Source organism: Xyrauchen texanus, chromosome 31 (assembly GCF_025860055.1).
Source record: "Xyrauchen texanus isolate HMW12.3.18 chromosome 31, RBS_HiC_50CHRs, whole genome shotgun sequence".
Taxonomy (NCBI): domain Eukaryota; kingdom Metazoa; phylum Chordata; class Actinopteri; order Cypriniformes; family Catostomidae; genus Xyrauchen; species Xyrauchen texanus.
In genome coordinates this window covers 13351638-13371219 of record NC_068306.1, presented here as the reverse complement: position 1 = coordinate 13371219, position 19582 = coordinate 13351638, and the positions used below count along the sequence as shown (strand labels likewise).

Here is a 19582-nt window from a genome sequence, read left to right as displayed (position 1 = left end):
AAGTCATCATATGTAACGTTTGCAAACATTAAGTCAACTTTTAGTTTATCACTTTAAAAAGATCTGTCAAATTTGCCGTTTTCTTTACCATAGCTTTTCCCCACTGGTGGTTATGCAATTAGCTCTGCCACACATACTGATGAAAAATCATACATTTAAAACCTAAAAAATGTCACAATGGCTCACATAGACCCAACACTTACAGTGCAGTACATTACAGTACATATTAATATACAAGTATGATATAAGTATGTACTATTTAAAAAATTCAGGTTGCTAGGACCCAGACATCAAGCTCTGTCACAACAACAAACATGACTGACAAAGTGACAGGATGCTGGCAAAAGGATGGTTTTTGGGGCGAAAAGCCCCCCGTTGTAGGGGCCAAAGAACCCCATTAAACACATTGTTTTTCTTAAGTGAGGCAAATAGATTTGTTATGAAAAATGCTCAAAGTGGGCTTACATTGACTAATCCAATTACTTAAGATGTAATGAAATGACAAATGTGTTTGAAATTAACAGGAAAAATGGTGCACTGTTTTCTGAAGTAGTAATTATGAATACACTTTCTCTTAATTTGTTACCCAAAAAAGTATCTTGATGTCTTAGAATTATTTGCATCAATTGACAAATCTTGCTTTATAAAATTGCCCCAATATCTACACTATTTCGCTATAAATGCCCTGGGGCTTTATAACCCCCTTACCACCTTTTTTTTTTAAACAGAATTTAATCAAAACAACCTTCTGTTGTTGTTTCTTTTCACACAAAATTTGTTGCTTGATCAATATATAATACAAGGAAATGAAATATCAAAAAAGTGCATTTTCCTGAAGGGCGGCCTTTAGCCCCAATTTTTTTTTTTATCAAACTAGAACTAATCGGAAACTAAAAAAATTTGAAAAAGAAGTTTGAAAAACTAAATTCGTATTTCAGGTTCTAATCTTTGCTATCAATATATTTTAACGACTAGGCCTATTCTTCTTTTCAAGTACAAATGTCTGCAGTGGAACAGCAAAAACGTGCTCTATTTTTAATAGAGCTATAAGAGGAATTTGATTTCGGAGCCGTCGAGCGCCCCCTGTAGGAATGATTGCATGCTCCAGTCCAGACGGTGGCAGTAAATATCCTGTGTAGAGTTATCGACAACCTGCCAAACACACACAAACCTAGAGGGAGTGCGCGCGCATCTTATTATTTGTGAGTATCGTATTACAGTTGAATTTTGAGCAGAAACGAAATGTTTTTCTAACCTGCTAATAGCTATACAGACAAACTGGCTTGCATGTAAGCTTGGCTCTAATATTAGCTTGGTTGTGAAAATTGGATAGTGGTCTGACAATGCACGCTGTATTTATGTGTATGAACATTGCATTGTTTACTAAAAGTTTTTTTTACATAATATTTTATTAGAGTTGTTGATATATTAATACGTTATAGCCACGCTGGTCTGCCTCGTTTGATTTATAAAAGGGGTTGTAAGCGAAACCGTTCATTGAACGAACGAATGACTGAATTAATGCACATTTTGTAATTAAAAGAGTATTTGTGACTAGCCTACTTCTTTTTGGTCATTGTGAAATGACTTAACATGGACTTCACTTGTATTGTTATCTCGAGTACCGTATATGATCCGCTGTATAATGTTTTACTCAAGCATTGGGTTGTTTTGTGGGTTTACAGACACAGAGATTACATCTGCTCTGTGCTGCCTCCTTCTCTGGACTCACTGCAGTTTGCATATGCTCTACTGATGATGTCATTGCATCTACATACACACTGCTCTCTCCCATCAGGAAAAAAGGAACACATATGTGAGAATGCTGTTTGTAGACTACAGCTCAGCATTCAACACCACAGTGCCCTCCAAGCTTGAGGTGAAGCTCTGGACTTAAACCGCTCGCTGTGCAGCTGGATCCTGGACTTCTTGTCAATCAGACGTCAGGTGGCTAGAATGGGCAGCAACATCTCCTCATCATTGACCCTCAACACTGGAGCCCCGCAGGGCTGTGTACTCAGCCCAATCCTGTATTCCCTGTACACACATGACTGTGTGGCAACACATGGCTCCAATGCCATCATTAAGTTTGCTGACGATACGACTGTGGTAGGTCTGATCACTGACAATGAAGAAAGACTCTGAAGAGCCTACAGAGAGGAGTAAGACCACTACATCCTCACACTGTTCTACACCAGCAGTGTAGAGAGCATCCTGACTGGCTGCATCACTGCCTGGTATGGCAACAGCACTGCCCTCAACCGCAAAGCCCTGCAAAGTGTGGTGCGACCTGCTAGACACATCATCGGAGGCTAGCTTCCCTCTCTCCAGTACATATATACCAGGTGGTGTGTGAAAAAAGCTCAGAGGATCATCAGAGAGTCCAGCCACCCAAGCCACGGGCTGCTCTCACTGCTACAATCAGGCAGGCGGTAACGTAGCATCAGGACCCGCACCAGCGGACTACATGACTGCTTCTTCCCCCATGCAATCAGACTTTTGAACTTTTGATCTCTCTCGATCAATATACATCAGCACTGCACTTTATTAATCTTATTATCTTACACTGGACTGTCATAAATTATATTCACTCTAAACAATACTGGCAACTGACTATCAACCGACAGCCTGAACATCAGTACAGCACAATATAACATACTGTATATTTTATATATATATATATATATATCACAAGCAAGATGTTGTACTGAATAGAAGTTTTCATCAACGTTTTCATTTATAATGTGATGCTCTTTTGTGCAACAAAATTAGACCAATGTTGTGTTTTAGGTTATGTTGTGCAGATCCTTACTAAAGAACTTCATTAGATAAAAACAAATGCAATGGTATGTTGAAAAGTATTTGTTTTAAGGTTTGGATCCATTTGACTAAACACAATTTTGATGATGAATTTGAATTATACTTAAGAAACATACTTAAAAAAAAAAAAATTATTTTCATCAGAATTTTCTTAAAATATGTGAGGAGTGGGACATTCATTTTTTTAAACAATTGTTACTTTCCATACTTCAGCATTTAGGTCTTTGGATGATTTATTTTAAAAAGTTTTGCAAAGCCATTAGACCTACATAAAGTATGCAAGAAGGATGAGCACTGTTTATTTGCAAGGATGTTTCCAGGTAAATTTACCAACAGATAATAGTTTATTAGGTATTAGTTTTCTTTTTGTTTTTTTCATCTTGTTACACATCGAACCTTTCGGACTCTATCCTCTGATTACCCTATCCATGTTTCCTCTGCTGTTTTGTTCCACTATATTTCGATTTGGTGATCTGCATATGACTTCCTGTAGAAGAGGAGTGTGTGGTTTCTGGAAAGAGCATTAAAACTGCAGCCCCTCCCACTGCCTCTGCAACCCGCCCACCAAGGGGAGGGTCTAAGATAGTGGTCTACAGCTCTGGTGACACAAGCGCTCAAGGTTTTTCCTCATTCTCTCTCTTTTAGCTTTGGGCCATCCTACCCTTTTAATACAGATGCTTTCAAGTTCAAGGTCTTCTATTCATTCCCATGATGGACTATTTCACATTTCTCTCGCTGACATAACAAACTTGTCATAACTAATTCCTGCCTCAGTTTCATGCCGCTTCATTTCCCATCCTCATGCTCGGCTGATTGTGTCTGTCATGTACAGGCTCTATGCTCTGAACTTTGGGGTTCAATCCCCTAGATCTGCTCACTTCATGTGTTTCACGGACTCTGTGACTCATCCAGCAGTAGGGTCCTCTGCATTTCATGGTAAATGAGTGTCTGTTAATGGTGTGTTTCGAATGTGACCCTGTAATAAATGCACTAGTAAACCAGCATCCTGCAAACTTGTCCTTCCATCAACATTGAAACGAAAAGCATGCATCAACATCATTAGCTTGAAACTGTTGGTATCTGCTCACTTTGGCACTGCATCACTAATTACTATGCAACTGTTTTCTTAGAAGTTGCCTTGGATAAAAAAGGGTCTAATTAAATATTGCAAATCACCTATAAATTACATATTTCAACTCCCCAGGCATCTGCATCCCAAGAACTTGAATGGCCACCATTTAAAAACGTACAAACGCATCTCCTGCTTCTCATGTTCAATTTTAAATATTTTAGCAAATTGGTAATGCTTTCAGCTAGCAATAGGGTGATTGTCAGGAATCAAGACCTGTCAAGAAAATGTCATGCTCATAATTTACTCCAAAATCTAAAGAAACATTTTTGAAATTCTCTTTTGCATGTAGGAAATCAAGCTTATTTTAGGGCCATCAAGAATTTTTACAATGTGACTTTATTTTCATGACCGCTATGTATGTTTTGTCCACCAGTTATCATAAAAAAAAAAAAGTTAACTTCATACTAGAACTCCCTTGGCATCGCCTATTTTTGTTAATTGTGCAAAAAAATATTTTTTACTATAATATAGGCTAGTAAAACATTTTTTTTTTTTTTTATAGTAATGAGAATCTTCATTGAAAACAATGGGATTTGTAAAAGTAAAATGTCCAGTAGGGGCCTGGGTAGCTAAGCAAGTAAAGATGCTGACTACCACACCTGGAGTTGCAAGTTCGATCCAGGGCATGCTGAGTGACTCCAGTCAGGCTTCCTTAAGCAACCAATTGGCCCTGATGCTAGGGTGGGTAGAGTCACGTTGGGTTAACCTCCTCTTGGTCGCCATAACGTGGTTGCGGTTTCTCGGTGGGGTGCGTAGTGAGTTGTGTGTGCATTCCTTGGAGAATAGCGTGAAGCCTCCACACGCGCTAGGTCTCCGTGGTAATGCACTCAACAAGCTGCGTGATAAAGATGCGTGGATTGATGGTCTCAGATGCAGAGGCAACTGAGATTCGTCCTCTGCCACCCGGATTGAGGTGAGTCACTACGCCGCAATGAGGACTTGGAGCGCATTGGGAATTGGGGAGAAAAGGGGAGAAAATAATCATTTAAAAAAATAAATGCCCGGACACATTGGTCATGATAATTATTAAGCGTTTTTAAAATATTGTCACAATATGAAAAGCTTTAATGGTCCTAAAGGTAGGCTTTATTTACTTTAAGCAAAATATAATTTCATATTTCTCTTAAGGTTGATTTGAGGTTAAAATATGACCAGGATATTTTCTTTTCGGGCTCAATTTTTGTGTGTGTGCAAAGCGCAGCGATACGTGCTATTACTGTGCGATACGTTAATAAAGTGACACAAAGCACAATTTGCTATTTTCCTGAGAAATATGTAATTTCGCTCAGAAGTTTCAAAAGCAAGTCGAAACTCGATTCCTGCGTTTGCAGTTTGGACTTCCAACAGCAGGTGGTAATAAGGTTCATGTCCAAACTCTGATAATATAGTGACTCATCAAATAAGTTGTAGCCTCTTATTACACAAAACGTTTTGTGTTTAGCTATCTATAGTTCATGGTTTATTTTTCAATTATTAATATTATATTTACAGTTGTATGTATGATCGAAATTGTATGGTATTTTTCTACTTGTTGTCATAGTGATTTTTAAGTCACTGCCCAAGGTGCCGGTGAAAGAAGTTGGAGAGGATAAAATGTTTGGAGTTGGTATGAATTTTTTCTATTTCTTCATTTTGATAATATTTTCGTTTGAAGTGTAATTTGAAATAAAAATATTTTTGGTTAAATTGTTTTCTTTTTCAATAAATAAATGTAATTGTTTAAAATCAAAATTGACCGGTAGAAGTGTGTATACTGACATTATCACTGTTATTATTAGCCATGGTTTCTAGGTCAGTAGATGAAAATTATTAATAATACTTGCATTTCCTATAATTTAACGGAGCGTGCTTACAAATGCTGATGAGAATAAAAAAAATGTTTAAGCATATAAAAGGAGCGTGTCAATATTTTCATTATTCTGATTTCCAACTTCTTATGAATGTGCTGTTTTTGTTTATATCACTGGTGCTTGAGGGAATGGACTATATTTTAGGACACAGATGGTGCAATAACTGGAGAAGAACCTTAGAATTAAATTACACTTGACCCAGCCCATCAGTGCATTGTGCACATGATTTGGCCAAACCCACCTGCGTTTAGACTTGGCACATGCTTGCACGAAAATACCAAAATTTCATGGCCATGCACGTTGACTTTGCGTTTGACTTAAAGTATAGAGCAGCACTTAGTGCTCTTAAAATAGGGCCCGACAGGTAAGACTGGTTATTTTGTGAGAATCACCCAGAAAGAGTAGTATTTTACCATGTCTAAATCCATTAGCAAATCCAATTGTGCCCCAAAATCACTTAAAAAATGCAAAGGAAAAAAAGTCTGCAGATTCTCTCGAGGCCTGCTTATACTCTGATGGTATATTTGTATGTATTAATCATTGTTTTCTTTTGTGTTACATTCTTGTGTGTATTTGTGGTTCAGTAGGCAGTAAAACAAGTTCAGGGCAAGGGGAGAAGACTGCAAGAGATGGTTCCAGTCAGCGGGTGCCACGGCAGGTCAGTGCCACCAGGGGGCAGAAGAGCGCCAAGAGTTCTGGCAGTAGCAGCTCCTCTTCTCATCTCACCTCCAACTGAAGTTCTACATACTAAACTCCCTCAAGTTACACTCGTTTGTTGCTGTCATTGAGAGTCCTGAAGAATTGGAAAAATAAAATGTTTTCACTGTAAATATTTACACTTGTTTTAAAGCCATTGTAGTTATCTCCTTTAGGATACTTAGCGTGAAAAACCTTGTTTTACATAAGCTTCAGTTATGGTCTCTCAAGATGCTAATTTTATGCATGTAATTTTGTATGGTATATTTTCAGCTGTGGTGTTGCTAGTGGGACCATCAGACCTAAATAGAGTTTACACATTCACACCAAAACAGTTATTTATGAAAAATGCATCAATTCTTTATTCAAATTTTCCACTTTTGAAATGTAACCTGATCTTTTTGTTTTAGAGGAGTTCAAAAGCTGGTTCATTTATTCTGTCTTGATATTTTCTGTGTGTGAAATGCTGCTTTTATATATATTTAGATTTCTTTTGTATGTTTGTTTTCAAGTATATTACTCAAATTGTACCTTTGCATTTTGCCTTTGGTTAATAACACACCCTCTGTAAAATCCATGTCCCAATATTTGTACACAGATACATACTGTATAAATGCTTAACATGAAGAAGCACATGGCTGTGTAAACTGGTCTGCTAAAAGTCAATGCACGTATATGAAGCAAAATAAACACTTAATTATTTTTAATGAAGCAGTGCTGACTTTGTTTGTCATGCAAGGTCCTCAAGCATTTTTCCATGCAGTTACAATCATTCTAAGAAATGTGTGATTGCCCTCTTGATTCATTTGGACATCCACTCTTGATCAGCATACTTCATATATCATATGGCGTGAAATGGTCTCTTTTAAAATTGTCTATTTAAAAGAAACATGGTCAATGAAAGTGCTTTTCTGCTCGCATACTGCAGTTTTTGTAATGAATGGCCAGTTTGATCGGAGGCTAATGTTAAGCCATGCACATTGATTAAAGAGTGTCTCTTCAACAATGAGCTTTAGCCTTGTGAATAAAATAATGTCACACTCGATGTGAACAACTTGAGAATGGTGTTACTTTTAAAAAGAGGCCAAACACTTAAAATGGATGGCAACAGAAACTGGGCCAGAAATACAAAAATCTTATAAAGTAAAATAATGACATTTCTGGAAGATAAGTATGACAGCCGTTTGGGTAATACCAAACTTTTTTTTTCTTTTTATTCTGAACAATGTTTCAAGAATCTGGCATTTGTTCCTTATGATACAAATCGTATGGATTTTATAACAATTTGGAACAAATTCTTACTGGATCAAACAAGAACCATAAGATCCTGCTGGATTAACTTTAGTTCCCGTATTCCGTTATATCTGTTCAATAAGATCTTATTTTATTCAAAACCTTGTTAGATTCCTTTTGGATTGTTTTTTCCTAATTTTCTAATAGTATTCCCGATTGTTTGAACCAGCATCTTTGAGCATTGGGTTTGGAGTATCTAAAAAAACCTTTCCAAAAAACACAATATCCTGTTATATCCCAGCAGTTCAGTGTATTGCAGCCTGACAAAAAGTTTGTGTCAGTGAAGAAAAACTGCTATAGTGCCCTCTTTAAGTATTTGGACAGTGAGACACTTTTGATAATGCACTCCACCATAGTGGACTTGAAATGATAATAAGTGAAGTGCTGACTGTCAGCTTTAATGTGAAGGGCTTTACGTACAAATTGGGGAAAGGGTTTAGGAATACCAGCAAATTTTATATACAGTACAGACCCCCAATATTCAGGGGCAAAAAAATAATAATTTGACAAAGTAACATATTCATCAATGCAATAATAATCTTAATACTTGGTTGGAAATCCTTTGCAGTGAATGACTGTCTGAAGTCTGGAATCCATTGACAAACCAAATTCTGAATTCAATCCCAAGTGATGATTTGCCAGGTCTTTACTGCAGCTGTCTTAAGTTGCTGCTTGTTTTTGGGTCTTTCTGCTTTCAGCTTTGTCTTCAAGAACTGAAATGCATGTTTAATTGGGTTGATGTCAGGTGACTGACTCAGCCATTGAAGCACATTCCACTTCTTTGCCTTGAAAAGTTCTTAGGCTGCTTTCACAGTATGTTTTGGTCATTGCCCATTAGTAGGCTACTGTGAAATGCCATCCTCTCAGTTATGCAGCATTTGGCTAAATCGGAGTAGAAGCTATAGCCCTAAACACATCAGAATTCATCCTTCAACAAATACTAGTGACCTTTTCTATTGGCAGCTATACATGCCCATGAAATAACACTGCCCCTACCATTTTTATTCCAATTAAATCATTCTCCATACTCTTCCCATGAATCTGGGGTCTATGCATAAAATGCTGTAAAAAATACTAAACCATTCACCCAATTTGGATGTAAAAACCTTCAAATGAAAGCTGACAGTCTGCACTTCAATCACATATTGATTGCTTCATTTCAAATCCATTGTAGTGCCGTACAATGCCAAAAATATGAATAGTGTTTTTTTGACTACCAGTTGTTTGAGCAAAGTGTCTAATTTCTCAATCACTAGTGACCAAACCAAACAGGTTTCCCAGAACCTTCACCAGTGTCTGCTATTGTTTAAACAAACAGGTGATGCTGTCCCAAACTCATTTCCATTGGTTGAGCCAGAAGTTGAGATGTCTTGCTGCAAATTTCCGAAAATGTAGGAAGACAGCGGAAGAATCATTTATATTCATGAAGAAAACGATAACCCAACCCTATCCCTACCCCTAAACCTAACTCTAATCAATCAGGTAGCACTTTCCTCATAAATATGAATTCCGCTGCTATCCGTTCTCAAACAAAATTGTTGAAAGTGCGACAGAGCCATAGTGTTGAAACATTTTAGAGAAATCAGCGTATATACTGTATGGCTCATTTATAGTTTCACTGCACATTAAGCTTTGATAGGAGAAAGCATTTTAACATCAAAATAATATTACACTCACCAACGTACCCTTCTCGGGTAAAAATAAGCTTGTAGCCTATGCACTTCAGCCATCAATGGTACTTCCCAGCAGAACTTCATGCCATGAAATGTGCCATAATTTAGAGAGTGTTTGTTAGAAAATGGATCTAACTGGAGAGGCACTTCTATGAAATTAAGTTATTGAGGGTTTCACACCTATTCACTTAACTTATCAAGGGTTTGTGTGTGCAGTCTGTGTGTGCATATCTATAGTTTGGGGACATCCAGGGATGTCCTCAATTGTAAAAATTGTTCATTCACAATAAAATAAAAAAATTATTATTATTATTATTTCATGGGTACATTCAGACTGAATCCATTTGTGTGCTAAAAATCTAGATGCAACACGAAAAATAGAACAGAATGTAGGTGACTAGAAATGTGTTTTTAACAGTTGAATTTCTTTATAACTTCACACAGTGTCTAAAATGCAGAGCTCTAGCAAGAGAGGATAAAAAAAACAATGAGATGCAACGTAACAGTCAAAACAGCCCGGACGAACACAGAAATGTGTTAGGTGTGAACGGTCCCTTACAATGCAAAAAAGCCATTTAGTGGTAGGGGTAGGTTTGGCATAGGGTTAGTTAGTAGTGTTTATTATTAGCTGTGTGTGTGTGTTTAGGCTGGCCTGCATACTATCCATCCTAGGTTTTGCGTGTGGAGCTCACAAATCCTTGAAAGATCTGGACAAAGTCACATCGGTGAGCTCCTCCGGAAGGCAAGGTTGCTTTGGCTGGACTGGACCATGTAGCCCGCATGCCCTGCCACCTCATGCCTAAACAGCTTTTGTTCGGCCGGATTAAGGGGGCTAAACTGGTGCATCACAAGCTAGAGAGGAGATGGAGTGATGTGGTATAGGAGGATGTGGAGCTGAGCGGACTTGCCACTGGCTGGTGCCAGCAGGGTCAAGATCGGCCTCTGTGGAGGAGGCTCGTGAAGGACGCTATTGGGCACTTGGAGGCAGTCGCCTTCCAACAACAATGGAGGGCGGAGGAGCGACACTCACAACAACGAGCTGAGCACTGCATGGCTAAAGCACAGCCAGTTGTCTCAGTCAGTCGACCCGTGGCATCTGGGTCTGCCCTGTGACCTCCTGCCAGTAGGCTTTCGACACTTCACATGGCCTCAAGGTGCACACAGCCTGGCACAAGCTTTGTGGGGATGTCACCGACACTTAGTGAAACATAAAAAAAATGTTTTTGAAATCATTGCAATAAGTTTGTCTTTAGTATTTATAATTAGCTTTATTTAAAACAATAGAAGTTAACTGTTTCCCCATTTATATACAATAGCTACGTAAATATGTGTGTACATGCACCTGCAAGAGAATTGTGAAATTTACACAGTATAAATACAAATCTCTGTCCTGAGTGTCTATAGATGTATTGATCCTTGTGTGTATGTGTATGCCTGTATGTGAGCAAGCCATGACAGGATGATCTGAGAGGTCTAAAATGATCAAACAGAAATACTATATAGACTTTTAGGAAAAGGAGAGATATAACTATCACACAGGAAAGAACAGTGCTCATGAGGTGGACAGAAAAGAAAAGCTTCTGTTTGCTAGACTGAGAGGGATGAGGACAAAGACATACACTTGTGGAGAAAGCAAAAAACGATGAGAGCTTCTGGAGCTTGAGCAAAAGAAAATAGGTGTATGTGCAAGTGAGAGAGGTTGAAACCTCGAGAGAGGGAGTGAGAGAGTGAAAGAGGTGAGCTGGAGGTTTTAATGTGGCCGTTTGTCGTGTTTATGTGACTGTGGTGCTGCTCTCTCTTGCTCTCTGTATTGATGGCAGTGCAGCCAGGCTGTAATTGATGGCGCCATACTGCTGTACTCCGGCAAGTGTAATGGGCCGAGACACAGAAGCAGAGAGCACAGCAGGAACCCTCTTTAACCCTTTACACGCTTACACACTCATACCCCCAAATGTGTGTGTGTTTGGGTCTCTATGAGGAAACGAGGAGGGTGGCTTACTTCTACTACAGGTAGATCAATCTTTTATCCCTATTTTGTGACCGCACCTATTCATTAAAGCATTAATTTTCAATTCAAAACACCTCAATGTTCTTGTTCCTTTTCAAGTTGCATACAAATGACACAAAGTACTTTTCTCTCCCATAGAGATCCACCCCCTTCCTTAGTACAAAATGCATTGGAACAAATTAAACAGAGCACACTTCAAAGAGCATTTTGATTACATTTATTTAATGAATAATCCAGGTTAAATTCAAGTTTATATATTAACAGGACTGTATCTATGGCATGCTGTCATACTCAGATATTTGACCACAGAAAATATTTTCGACTCGTACCTGAGTTTGTGAAAACAAATAAAATGTGTTGACAGTGCTGCAAAATCTTACAATGGTTTATCCAATGCTTTAAGACACTTTTAATTAATGAAACTGATTACCACTGTGGCATAATTGTATTGTCATGTTAAATGTCATGCTATTCATCTCTCTCTGTGGGTTTTCTGTAATATCTTGCCACAACTCTCCAAATTGACCAAACAAAGGTGAACCTTGGTTGGGTGGTTACCTGTGTTTCCGAAACCAGCCAATTGGGGGCAGTGTGTTTCTACTCTGCCTTGGCTGCTGAGATTGTTGGTACTTCACTTTCACCCTCCTCATGTGCCCTGCCTGTGGCATCATGCTTCTATGAGAATATCTTTGGCAGCATTGATAGGAAAGGACCCGTCAGCCAGCACGCTCCAACTGCTGTGAACATATTTGTTTGCTTGACTGTTTCTATTTCTGAGAGTTTGACTTAACCTTAGTCATTAGCAGGGCAGATTTATGGTAATTTTAATTGTTTATTCTTGAGGCTATGTTCTTCCTTAGTGGTGACCGGGATAATTTATGCAGAGATATTGCAAGAACCGAGATCTTTTGAGGTCTCTTAAAATATTTAATATCAAAAGACAAAGCATCTATATACAGTAATCCTTACACAAAGAGAAGTCTTGCTTTAATAATAATAAAATGCAAGATTGACTCACACTGTTAAACAACTACTTCAGTTTAACTAATGAAAGCAAGTAGCCCTTCGGCAATATACAAAAAACAACTGAATCATTTATTTTAGATAATAAAAAAGCAGTTTTCTATGATCAGGGATTGGCATATAACTCAAAATGAATTTGTATCTTTTTATAAAAAAATTAAAATTGTTAGAGGCAGTTTTCGTAAATGCCTAGAAAATAGCAGGTAGAAAATAATCACATGGCACTTATGACAATATCTTATTGTGAACCAGTAACAAAGTAACACATATTGGTTGCCTCACAGAAGAGGGATAAGAAAAATATGTTTTTTTACTCTAGCTATTCTTTTTAATATCTAGCTGACATCCTCACAGAATAAACATATTTACAAGTCTTCATTCTCAGGCTGAATGCTCCAAAAATAATATTGCACTTGCTGTATCTCAGAGCACACAAACAAATAAAATTCACTGGATGATGACACCAGAGAATAGATCTCCCAATAATTCACACTCATGTAAAGCAGTGTGTTATTTACACAGTCTCCCAAAAACATGCTCTCTTCAGCTCTATTTGCAACAGATAATAGTTCACTTTATGATAATGATTCAACATTTCAGAAATGGCATAACTGTGCAGAAGTGATTGGCTGAGTATTTCAGATTTGCAAATTGAAATCAAAGTCACTTTATTGCAAAGTTTATTAATATACACCAAAGATATTATTTCAGATGGATTATCTAATTTAACAGTTTTCAAACAGGGACAGATAAGGTTGAGATTTTCTTTAAAAATAATAAGAACAAATAAAATTACATGTTTCAAAATGTGGTACGTTAATGATCTAAAGCATTGAAAAGGCAATCATGTTTGTTAAAGTTTCAAATGATTATGAAATGTTACAGAGAAAATCGAACTTTTTTTACCTTCGTGGTCCATGGGTTGGCTGTTAGTCTGAATGGGGGTCCTGAGTTTGTAAAATTTGACCACCTCGAATTTAATTACAACTTGACTATAATAATAACACAATAAAAAGTATATGAAATTCAGAGGAACCATCAAGAAAAATTGTCTACCATTCTGCACTGACATCAACAATATCATTGCAGAAATTCATTACACTAAACTAACCTCACTTACTGAATATACAAACATCCAAATTGCAGAATGTGCATTTTCAATGAAGAAAAACAGAAGAACTTGTACTGTTTAAGTAGCTTTTGTGGTCACAGTTTAACTAGCATATTGAAACAATAAAAGAAAGCAATTAAAAGGAAAATCAGAGCACAGACTTAATGATCAGCAGCTTTATTAGCACTTATTGTCAAACAGCTGATTTTAAATCTTAAAGAGATAGTTCAACTTGAAATTAAGATTCTGCGATCATTTACTCACTCTCGTGTTTTTCTTAACCTGTGTGACTTATTATTTCGTCCTTGGAACACAAAATGACATGTTAGGCAGAATGTTAGCCTCTGTCACCATTCACTTTCATTAAATGTAAAAAAGATGCAAGGAAAGTGAATGGTGACTGAGGTTAGCATTCTGCCTAACATCTTCCTTTTTTGTTCCGTTGAAGAAAGAAAGTCATAAATAAATCTCTTTAAAGTCGCTGTCTTTCAGAACCTCCTAGACTCTCGATGAATTTTCTTGCTCCATCCCTCTCACCCTCATCCACCTTCTGGCATTTCCCCAGGTGTTGAGGCAAAGAGAGGAAGTGCTATTTTTACTAGTCTGATCTCACACCTTTCGCCCCTTTCCCTCCCCCTCCCCCTCAGAGTGAGGCATTTGTAGCATGGATGGATCTGATGAGAGGCCTGAATGTTACAGACACACATTCAACCCTCTGCCAGCTTTTGATGTAAACCTACACATGCCAAAAAAAAAGGTACAGTTTAAGGTGAAATGGCTGTCACTGAGGTGGTACCCCCAAGGGGACCTTTTTTGTACATCTAGTTAAAATGTATAACTTGTTTTGGGAACATAATTGTACCTTAAGGACCTATTATTAAAGGTACATTTGTATGTTTTTATATTTATATGTGAAAAAATTCTGCTATCAAATGTTCACTTTTACATATTTTCTTTGGTTTAATCATCTTTTTTGCCTTATTTATTTTTTTTGCTACATTGTACTACTGCATGGTATAGACTTTTAGCACACTTGCTCTTTCTCTCTCCTCATCTGTGATCCCCTCCATTACTGTGTGCCTGTAGATGCAGTTTCTGCACGCGCTCTCTGGCGTGCTTATCGGAATGCAAGTGCTGATTGTTGGCCTGTCTCTCAGTTTGATTGACAGCTTCGGCTTTGCGGTAGAACACCTGATTTTGTCAATGTTTGTCTGTGTGGCCTTATCTCCAAAACCTTATATTAACTGCCTCGACAGTTAGTGTAGTCAGTCTTCCTCCATCTCTCCCTCCCTTCTCTTGCTCTCCCTCTTATTTTGCCCTCCTTTTCCTCATTCACTCCCGTACCATCATTTTCTTCTCGCCCAGTCAACATTCTCCCTCCCTCCAATCTTGTTAATTTTGATCATAACTTGACATTGTATCATCGCTTGTTGTATCTGATCGGCCCCAAAGTGCTTTGGCCCACCAGGAAAATGTCCGGTATGCCAGATTAGCAGTCCAACCTTGAAACCAATGGACACACAGGTTTTTGCCCATTACCTCAATTTCATGCTGCATGTAAACACCTTTACCACATTTTTACTTGCTTATCCAATGCGCACAAGTGTTGTACACAGGACAGTTTGCATTTTTAATCAAAAGCGGAAAATAACCTGATGATTTCAAATCTCATGTATGTATGATTTTCTTGCATTCATTATTTTTTTTTGAATAAGCAGATTTTTGGTAGTTACTGTATCAGTGTATTGGATTACAAAATTAAAATTGATTATCATTTTAAATGTGGTAGTAGTAAAAAAATAAATATATATATATATATATATATATATATATATATATATACTACTATATATATATATATATATATATATATATATATATATATAATAATAATAATAAATATGTGTCCAAACTTTTGACCGGTAATGTCAAAAATACAGGTTCCCTTTGCCACATTTCTGACTGTGATGTTTAACATGATGCATCTGAAAATGGATGGCACATTCTCATGAGTAAAGCCATCAGAGCAGAAATGTAGACTTCCATTCAGTCTCACTTTAAGACACAATGTTTGCTCAACCATGTAAAATAGCATGAAGGATATAGTGGTGTGAATTGGGAAACCAGCATTTCGACTGTTTGTCTGTAAAGCAGGTCCAGAGGTTAACAGATCACTTAGTGAAATCCAGTAGGGTTCTAATTCTAGTCCTCATGCAAGTCAATGAGCAGACAGGCACGATCTTACATCTATCGAGATTAAACAATTGCTTTCAATTAAGAAAACTCTCTCTCTTACACTAGCACACGCATACAGTTTCAGCATAAGAATCAACACAGAATTAAAGGGTCTTGATCCTTGAAGGCTTAAGAAACATTCATTACAGAAGTCTCTTATTCAACACAGTATTTTGGGATGTATTTGTACACAGTGATTTAGCAAACAGTGTTTTAAAGCTTTACATTTGTGCATGTGCACTGTCACTGAAACTTGATTGGATTTAGTACTCCTCAGAACTGAATGCTTATCATGTGGTTCTTCTGTGATTGCATTTTGTCTTATTTCAAAAGCTATCAAAACAGTAATGGTTGGTTCAACCTGTATTATGTTGTGTTGCTTTGCTAAAATAGAAATCTGTAAAATAGTCTGTCTGTCTGTCTCTGTCTATTTAATCTCTACAGTAAACACTTTCTATCACTCAGTATTCAATATGAAATTACAATAATAGAATAGAGGAAATAAATTGTATAATGTGGGGGTCCACATGCTGCTAATTATAGTTAGCTTATAAACAGGGTGGAAAAGGGGGATTTAATCATCTGGCAATTAAAAGAAAATTTAAAAGGTGTTTGGAGGCCATGCATTAAAAGAGTCCTATTCATTAACTGGGTGAGAGTGCAAGTCTATCTTGGTCCTATTTTTCCATTTTAGGCCATGTTTCTGATTTTCAAAATGTATGGGATTTAATTTATCCAATTAAGCATGTGTAATCATTACCGCTGAGCCTATTGAACACAGATTATGCATGAATTTGAAGTGCAAATCTAAAGCATCATGGAGTAAAAAGGTAAAATGCATCGTTTTGAATGTTGCATATATCTGTTGAGATCTGTTTTTGCAATGGGAAAAAACAGTCTGTTATAAACCATCTGTGTATGTCAAGAGGCAGGTTCATTTCTGTCATTATACACTATTTATAATTTTTTTCTGTTACTCTGTGTGTGTGTGTGTGTGTGTGTGTGTGTGTGTGTGTGTGTGTGTGTGTGTGTGTGTGTGTGAGCGTGTATTTATCACTTTGTGGGGACCAAATGTCCCCATAAGGATAGTAAAACCCGAAATGTTTGAACTTGTGGGGACATTTTGTCGGTCCCCATGAGGAAAACAGCTTATAAATCATGCTAAATTATGTTTTTTGAAAATGTAAAAATGCAGAAAGTTTTCTGTGAGGGTTAGGTTTAGGGGTAGGGTTGGGTTTAGGGGATAGAATATAAAGTTTGTACAGTATAAAAACCATTATGTCTATGGAAAGTCCCCATAAAACATGGAAACACAACTGTGTGTGTGTGTGTGTGTGTGTGTGTGTGTGTGCGCGTGTGTGTGTGCATGTGCATGTGCGTGTGGGTTTAATTGTATGCAATAGTGCCTAAGGATATATGTAGAAAAAGAGAATCCTGCGGTGTGTGTACATTTGTAAGTGTGTATGTATCTGTGTTATGGAGAGAGACTCTGTGTCTGTAGAGATATGCTAACATGCCTGCTTCATTGTGCTGGTGTTGCTGTTCTTTGAGTCTGCATGAATAGAGCTCCTGTCTTTACAGCAAAAAACACGCCAGTCAGCCCTGTCTCCCTGACCTATACCGTCCCAGACTAAACCTCTCGCACTTCTCCGCATTCTTACTCACGAAACCAGTAAATAATAAGCAAGCAATGACTCCGTGACCCCTCCTTCTAACCAGTCATTGCACTGCTCTCTGATCTTTCTTCCAAACTGAATATGCAATGGAGTCGGACTGTATTCCAGTCTGATATTAACAACCTCCTCTATCATAGATAAAAGTGTTGGTTTCCAGCACTATGTTTTGCTTGAGCTGCATCCATCTGTAACCCCTTACTGACCTGAAATCAACACAAACTAAATTCTGAAAGCAAATCCTGAATCATGGCGTGAATTTGTGGTGGACTTGAGACTCTTGGAGATCACAGGCGATGGCCTCCTCTTCTCGGTTTGTAAATAGATTTCTGGAGACCGCCCTCATTACCATCACCCCAAGTTTATAGTCTTGGTGATTCACTGCCACTTCCTTTTAAAGGATGATAGTGGAGAATGACACATTTTCTAATTTTCTTATAGCTTCCCAAAGTAATATTACTCTCTGTCTGTCTCTCTCTATCTCTCTCTCTTTATTCTCTATTTCCCTTCTGTTTTTTACATCATCTTCCCGACACCAAACTCAAATGTATCAAAATATGAACATTTCTCATTAACATTTTCCAAGACTACATTATCTTAGCCAAGGCTGGGATTCACCAACCACCTCACGATACTATATGCATTGTGACACACATCAGATTTCGATTCTGATTCAGTTTCGGTATATTTCATTTATAATAATGTCCATTTTGCTTACATATGAAAGACAATTTATTTTAGTTAATTTTGCTAATCATTCCGGGGACATTCTAACTTGGTACATTATGAAAATATACATTTTAATCATTTGTTTTTCATAAATTTGGTCACATTTGACATTTGACCACATTTCACGTATTATCAAAAACTATGATGTGTTGAAATTGCATATACTGTATATGTATGTATATATGTATATACTGTATATACAGTATATACTGTTACATGTTTATTGTTTACATGCATAGTTTATTATTTACAAGTATTTGCAATTTTTCAATTTCTTTTTAAGAATAGTGGCAGTTCAGCGAGCGTCTAACAGAGGTATTTTGGTTGAGCGCACATTGACAAGATAGGAGTCGTACAGCTTTTTTACGGCTTCTGTGCTATGTGTGAGTAGAATTAAATAATTTTTGTTGTTTTGGATCGACAAGTTACTGTAAAGAACAGAAATTATATTAAAAGAGACATTATTCAATGACATATGATTGTAGGGGTCATCTTTGATAAACATTACATTAACTGTCAAACAAAACTTTTACTTGCAACATGCAGTGAGAAGGTCTCAGTGCTAAACATCTTCATCACTGCACTACCCAATCACTGATGAGTGAGATCTCAAAATGTACCAGCCAGTGGCTAATCACAGACATTTTTAGTTGCATGGCGCAAATTTTGGTGATTGCAAATGCGCTGATATTCAAATGGAACATAAATGAGAACTCAATTATGCCTTCTGAGCTACGCAAGAGCAAACTGGGCAGTAAAATATTTTTCTCTGCTTCCGTTTTTCTCTTCTCTTTCCTCTCCTCTGCTGTCTTCTTTAGTCTCTCTCCATCCCTTCTCTCCTCTCACCCTTTTTCCTCTACCACATCCTTTTCCCTTCCTCATCTTCCCTCCCTCTTTCTCCCTCTCATTCCATGGCTTGGTAGTGATTGACACTTACAAATTACCCCGCGGTGGAAGCATTGTGTGTGACCCTTCTCTCTCTCATCTCCAGCGAGCCTGCCGTTTTGTCATCTAATTACTGTGAATCCCCCGCCTGTTCCCCACTGCTGAATTTTTAATGGGCCTGCCTGCCTGCCAGCCGGGTTGTCCACTCCCCAAACTCAAACACCCCTAACACCCCTCCATTCCTCTCTCCCCACATGACAGCCCTGTACTCCTCTCTCCTGCCTCTCTCTTTCTATATCTTTTTTCAGATTAAAACTTTTTTATTGGTTGACTCTCAAACATAATACAGAATAAAGCAAAGCATACATGTACAGAGTCAACCATTATCCCCCTTTAACCCCCATTCATTCCTTATCCCCTCCCAGTCCCCAACCCCCAACAAACATTCCTGTGG

General features: G+C 37.6%; 1 protein-coding gene across 3 annotated transcripts; it reads left to right on the top strand.

Moving 5' to 3' along the window:
* Positions 1-1145: 1145 nt before the first annotated feature.
* Positions 1146-7197, top strand: LOC127625159 (mitotic-spindle organizing protein 2-like). Of its 3 annotated transcripts, XM_052100253.1 has the most exons (5): positions 1165-1202; positions 1686-3140; positions 3314-3439; positions 5493-5558; positions 6387-7197. In XM_052100253.1, exons 2-5 carry the CDS (start codon positions 3131-3133, stop codon positions 6536-6538), a joined length of 354 nt encoding a protein of 117 aa, XP_051956213.1. In that variant the 5' UTR covers positions 1165-1202; positions 1686-3130; the 3' UTR covers positions 6539-7197. The 3 variants fall into 3 exon arrangements, 1 of the variants encoding a protein (XP_051956213.1); XR_007968263.1 differs by lacking the exon at positions 1686-3140 and having other exon boundaries at positions 1146-1202; positions 3314-7197; XR_007968262.1 differs by having other exon boundaries at positions 1146-1202; positions 1799-7197.
* The last annotated feature ends 12385 nt before the right edge of the window (positions 7198-19582 follow it).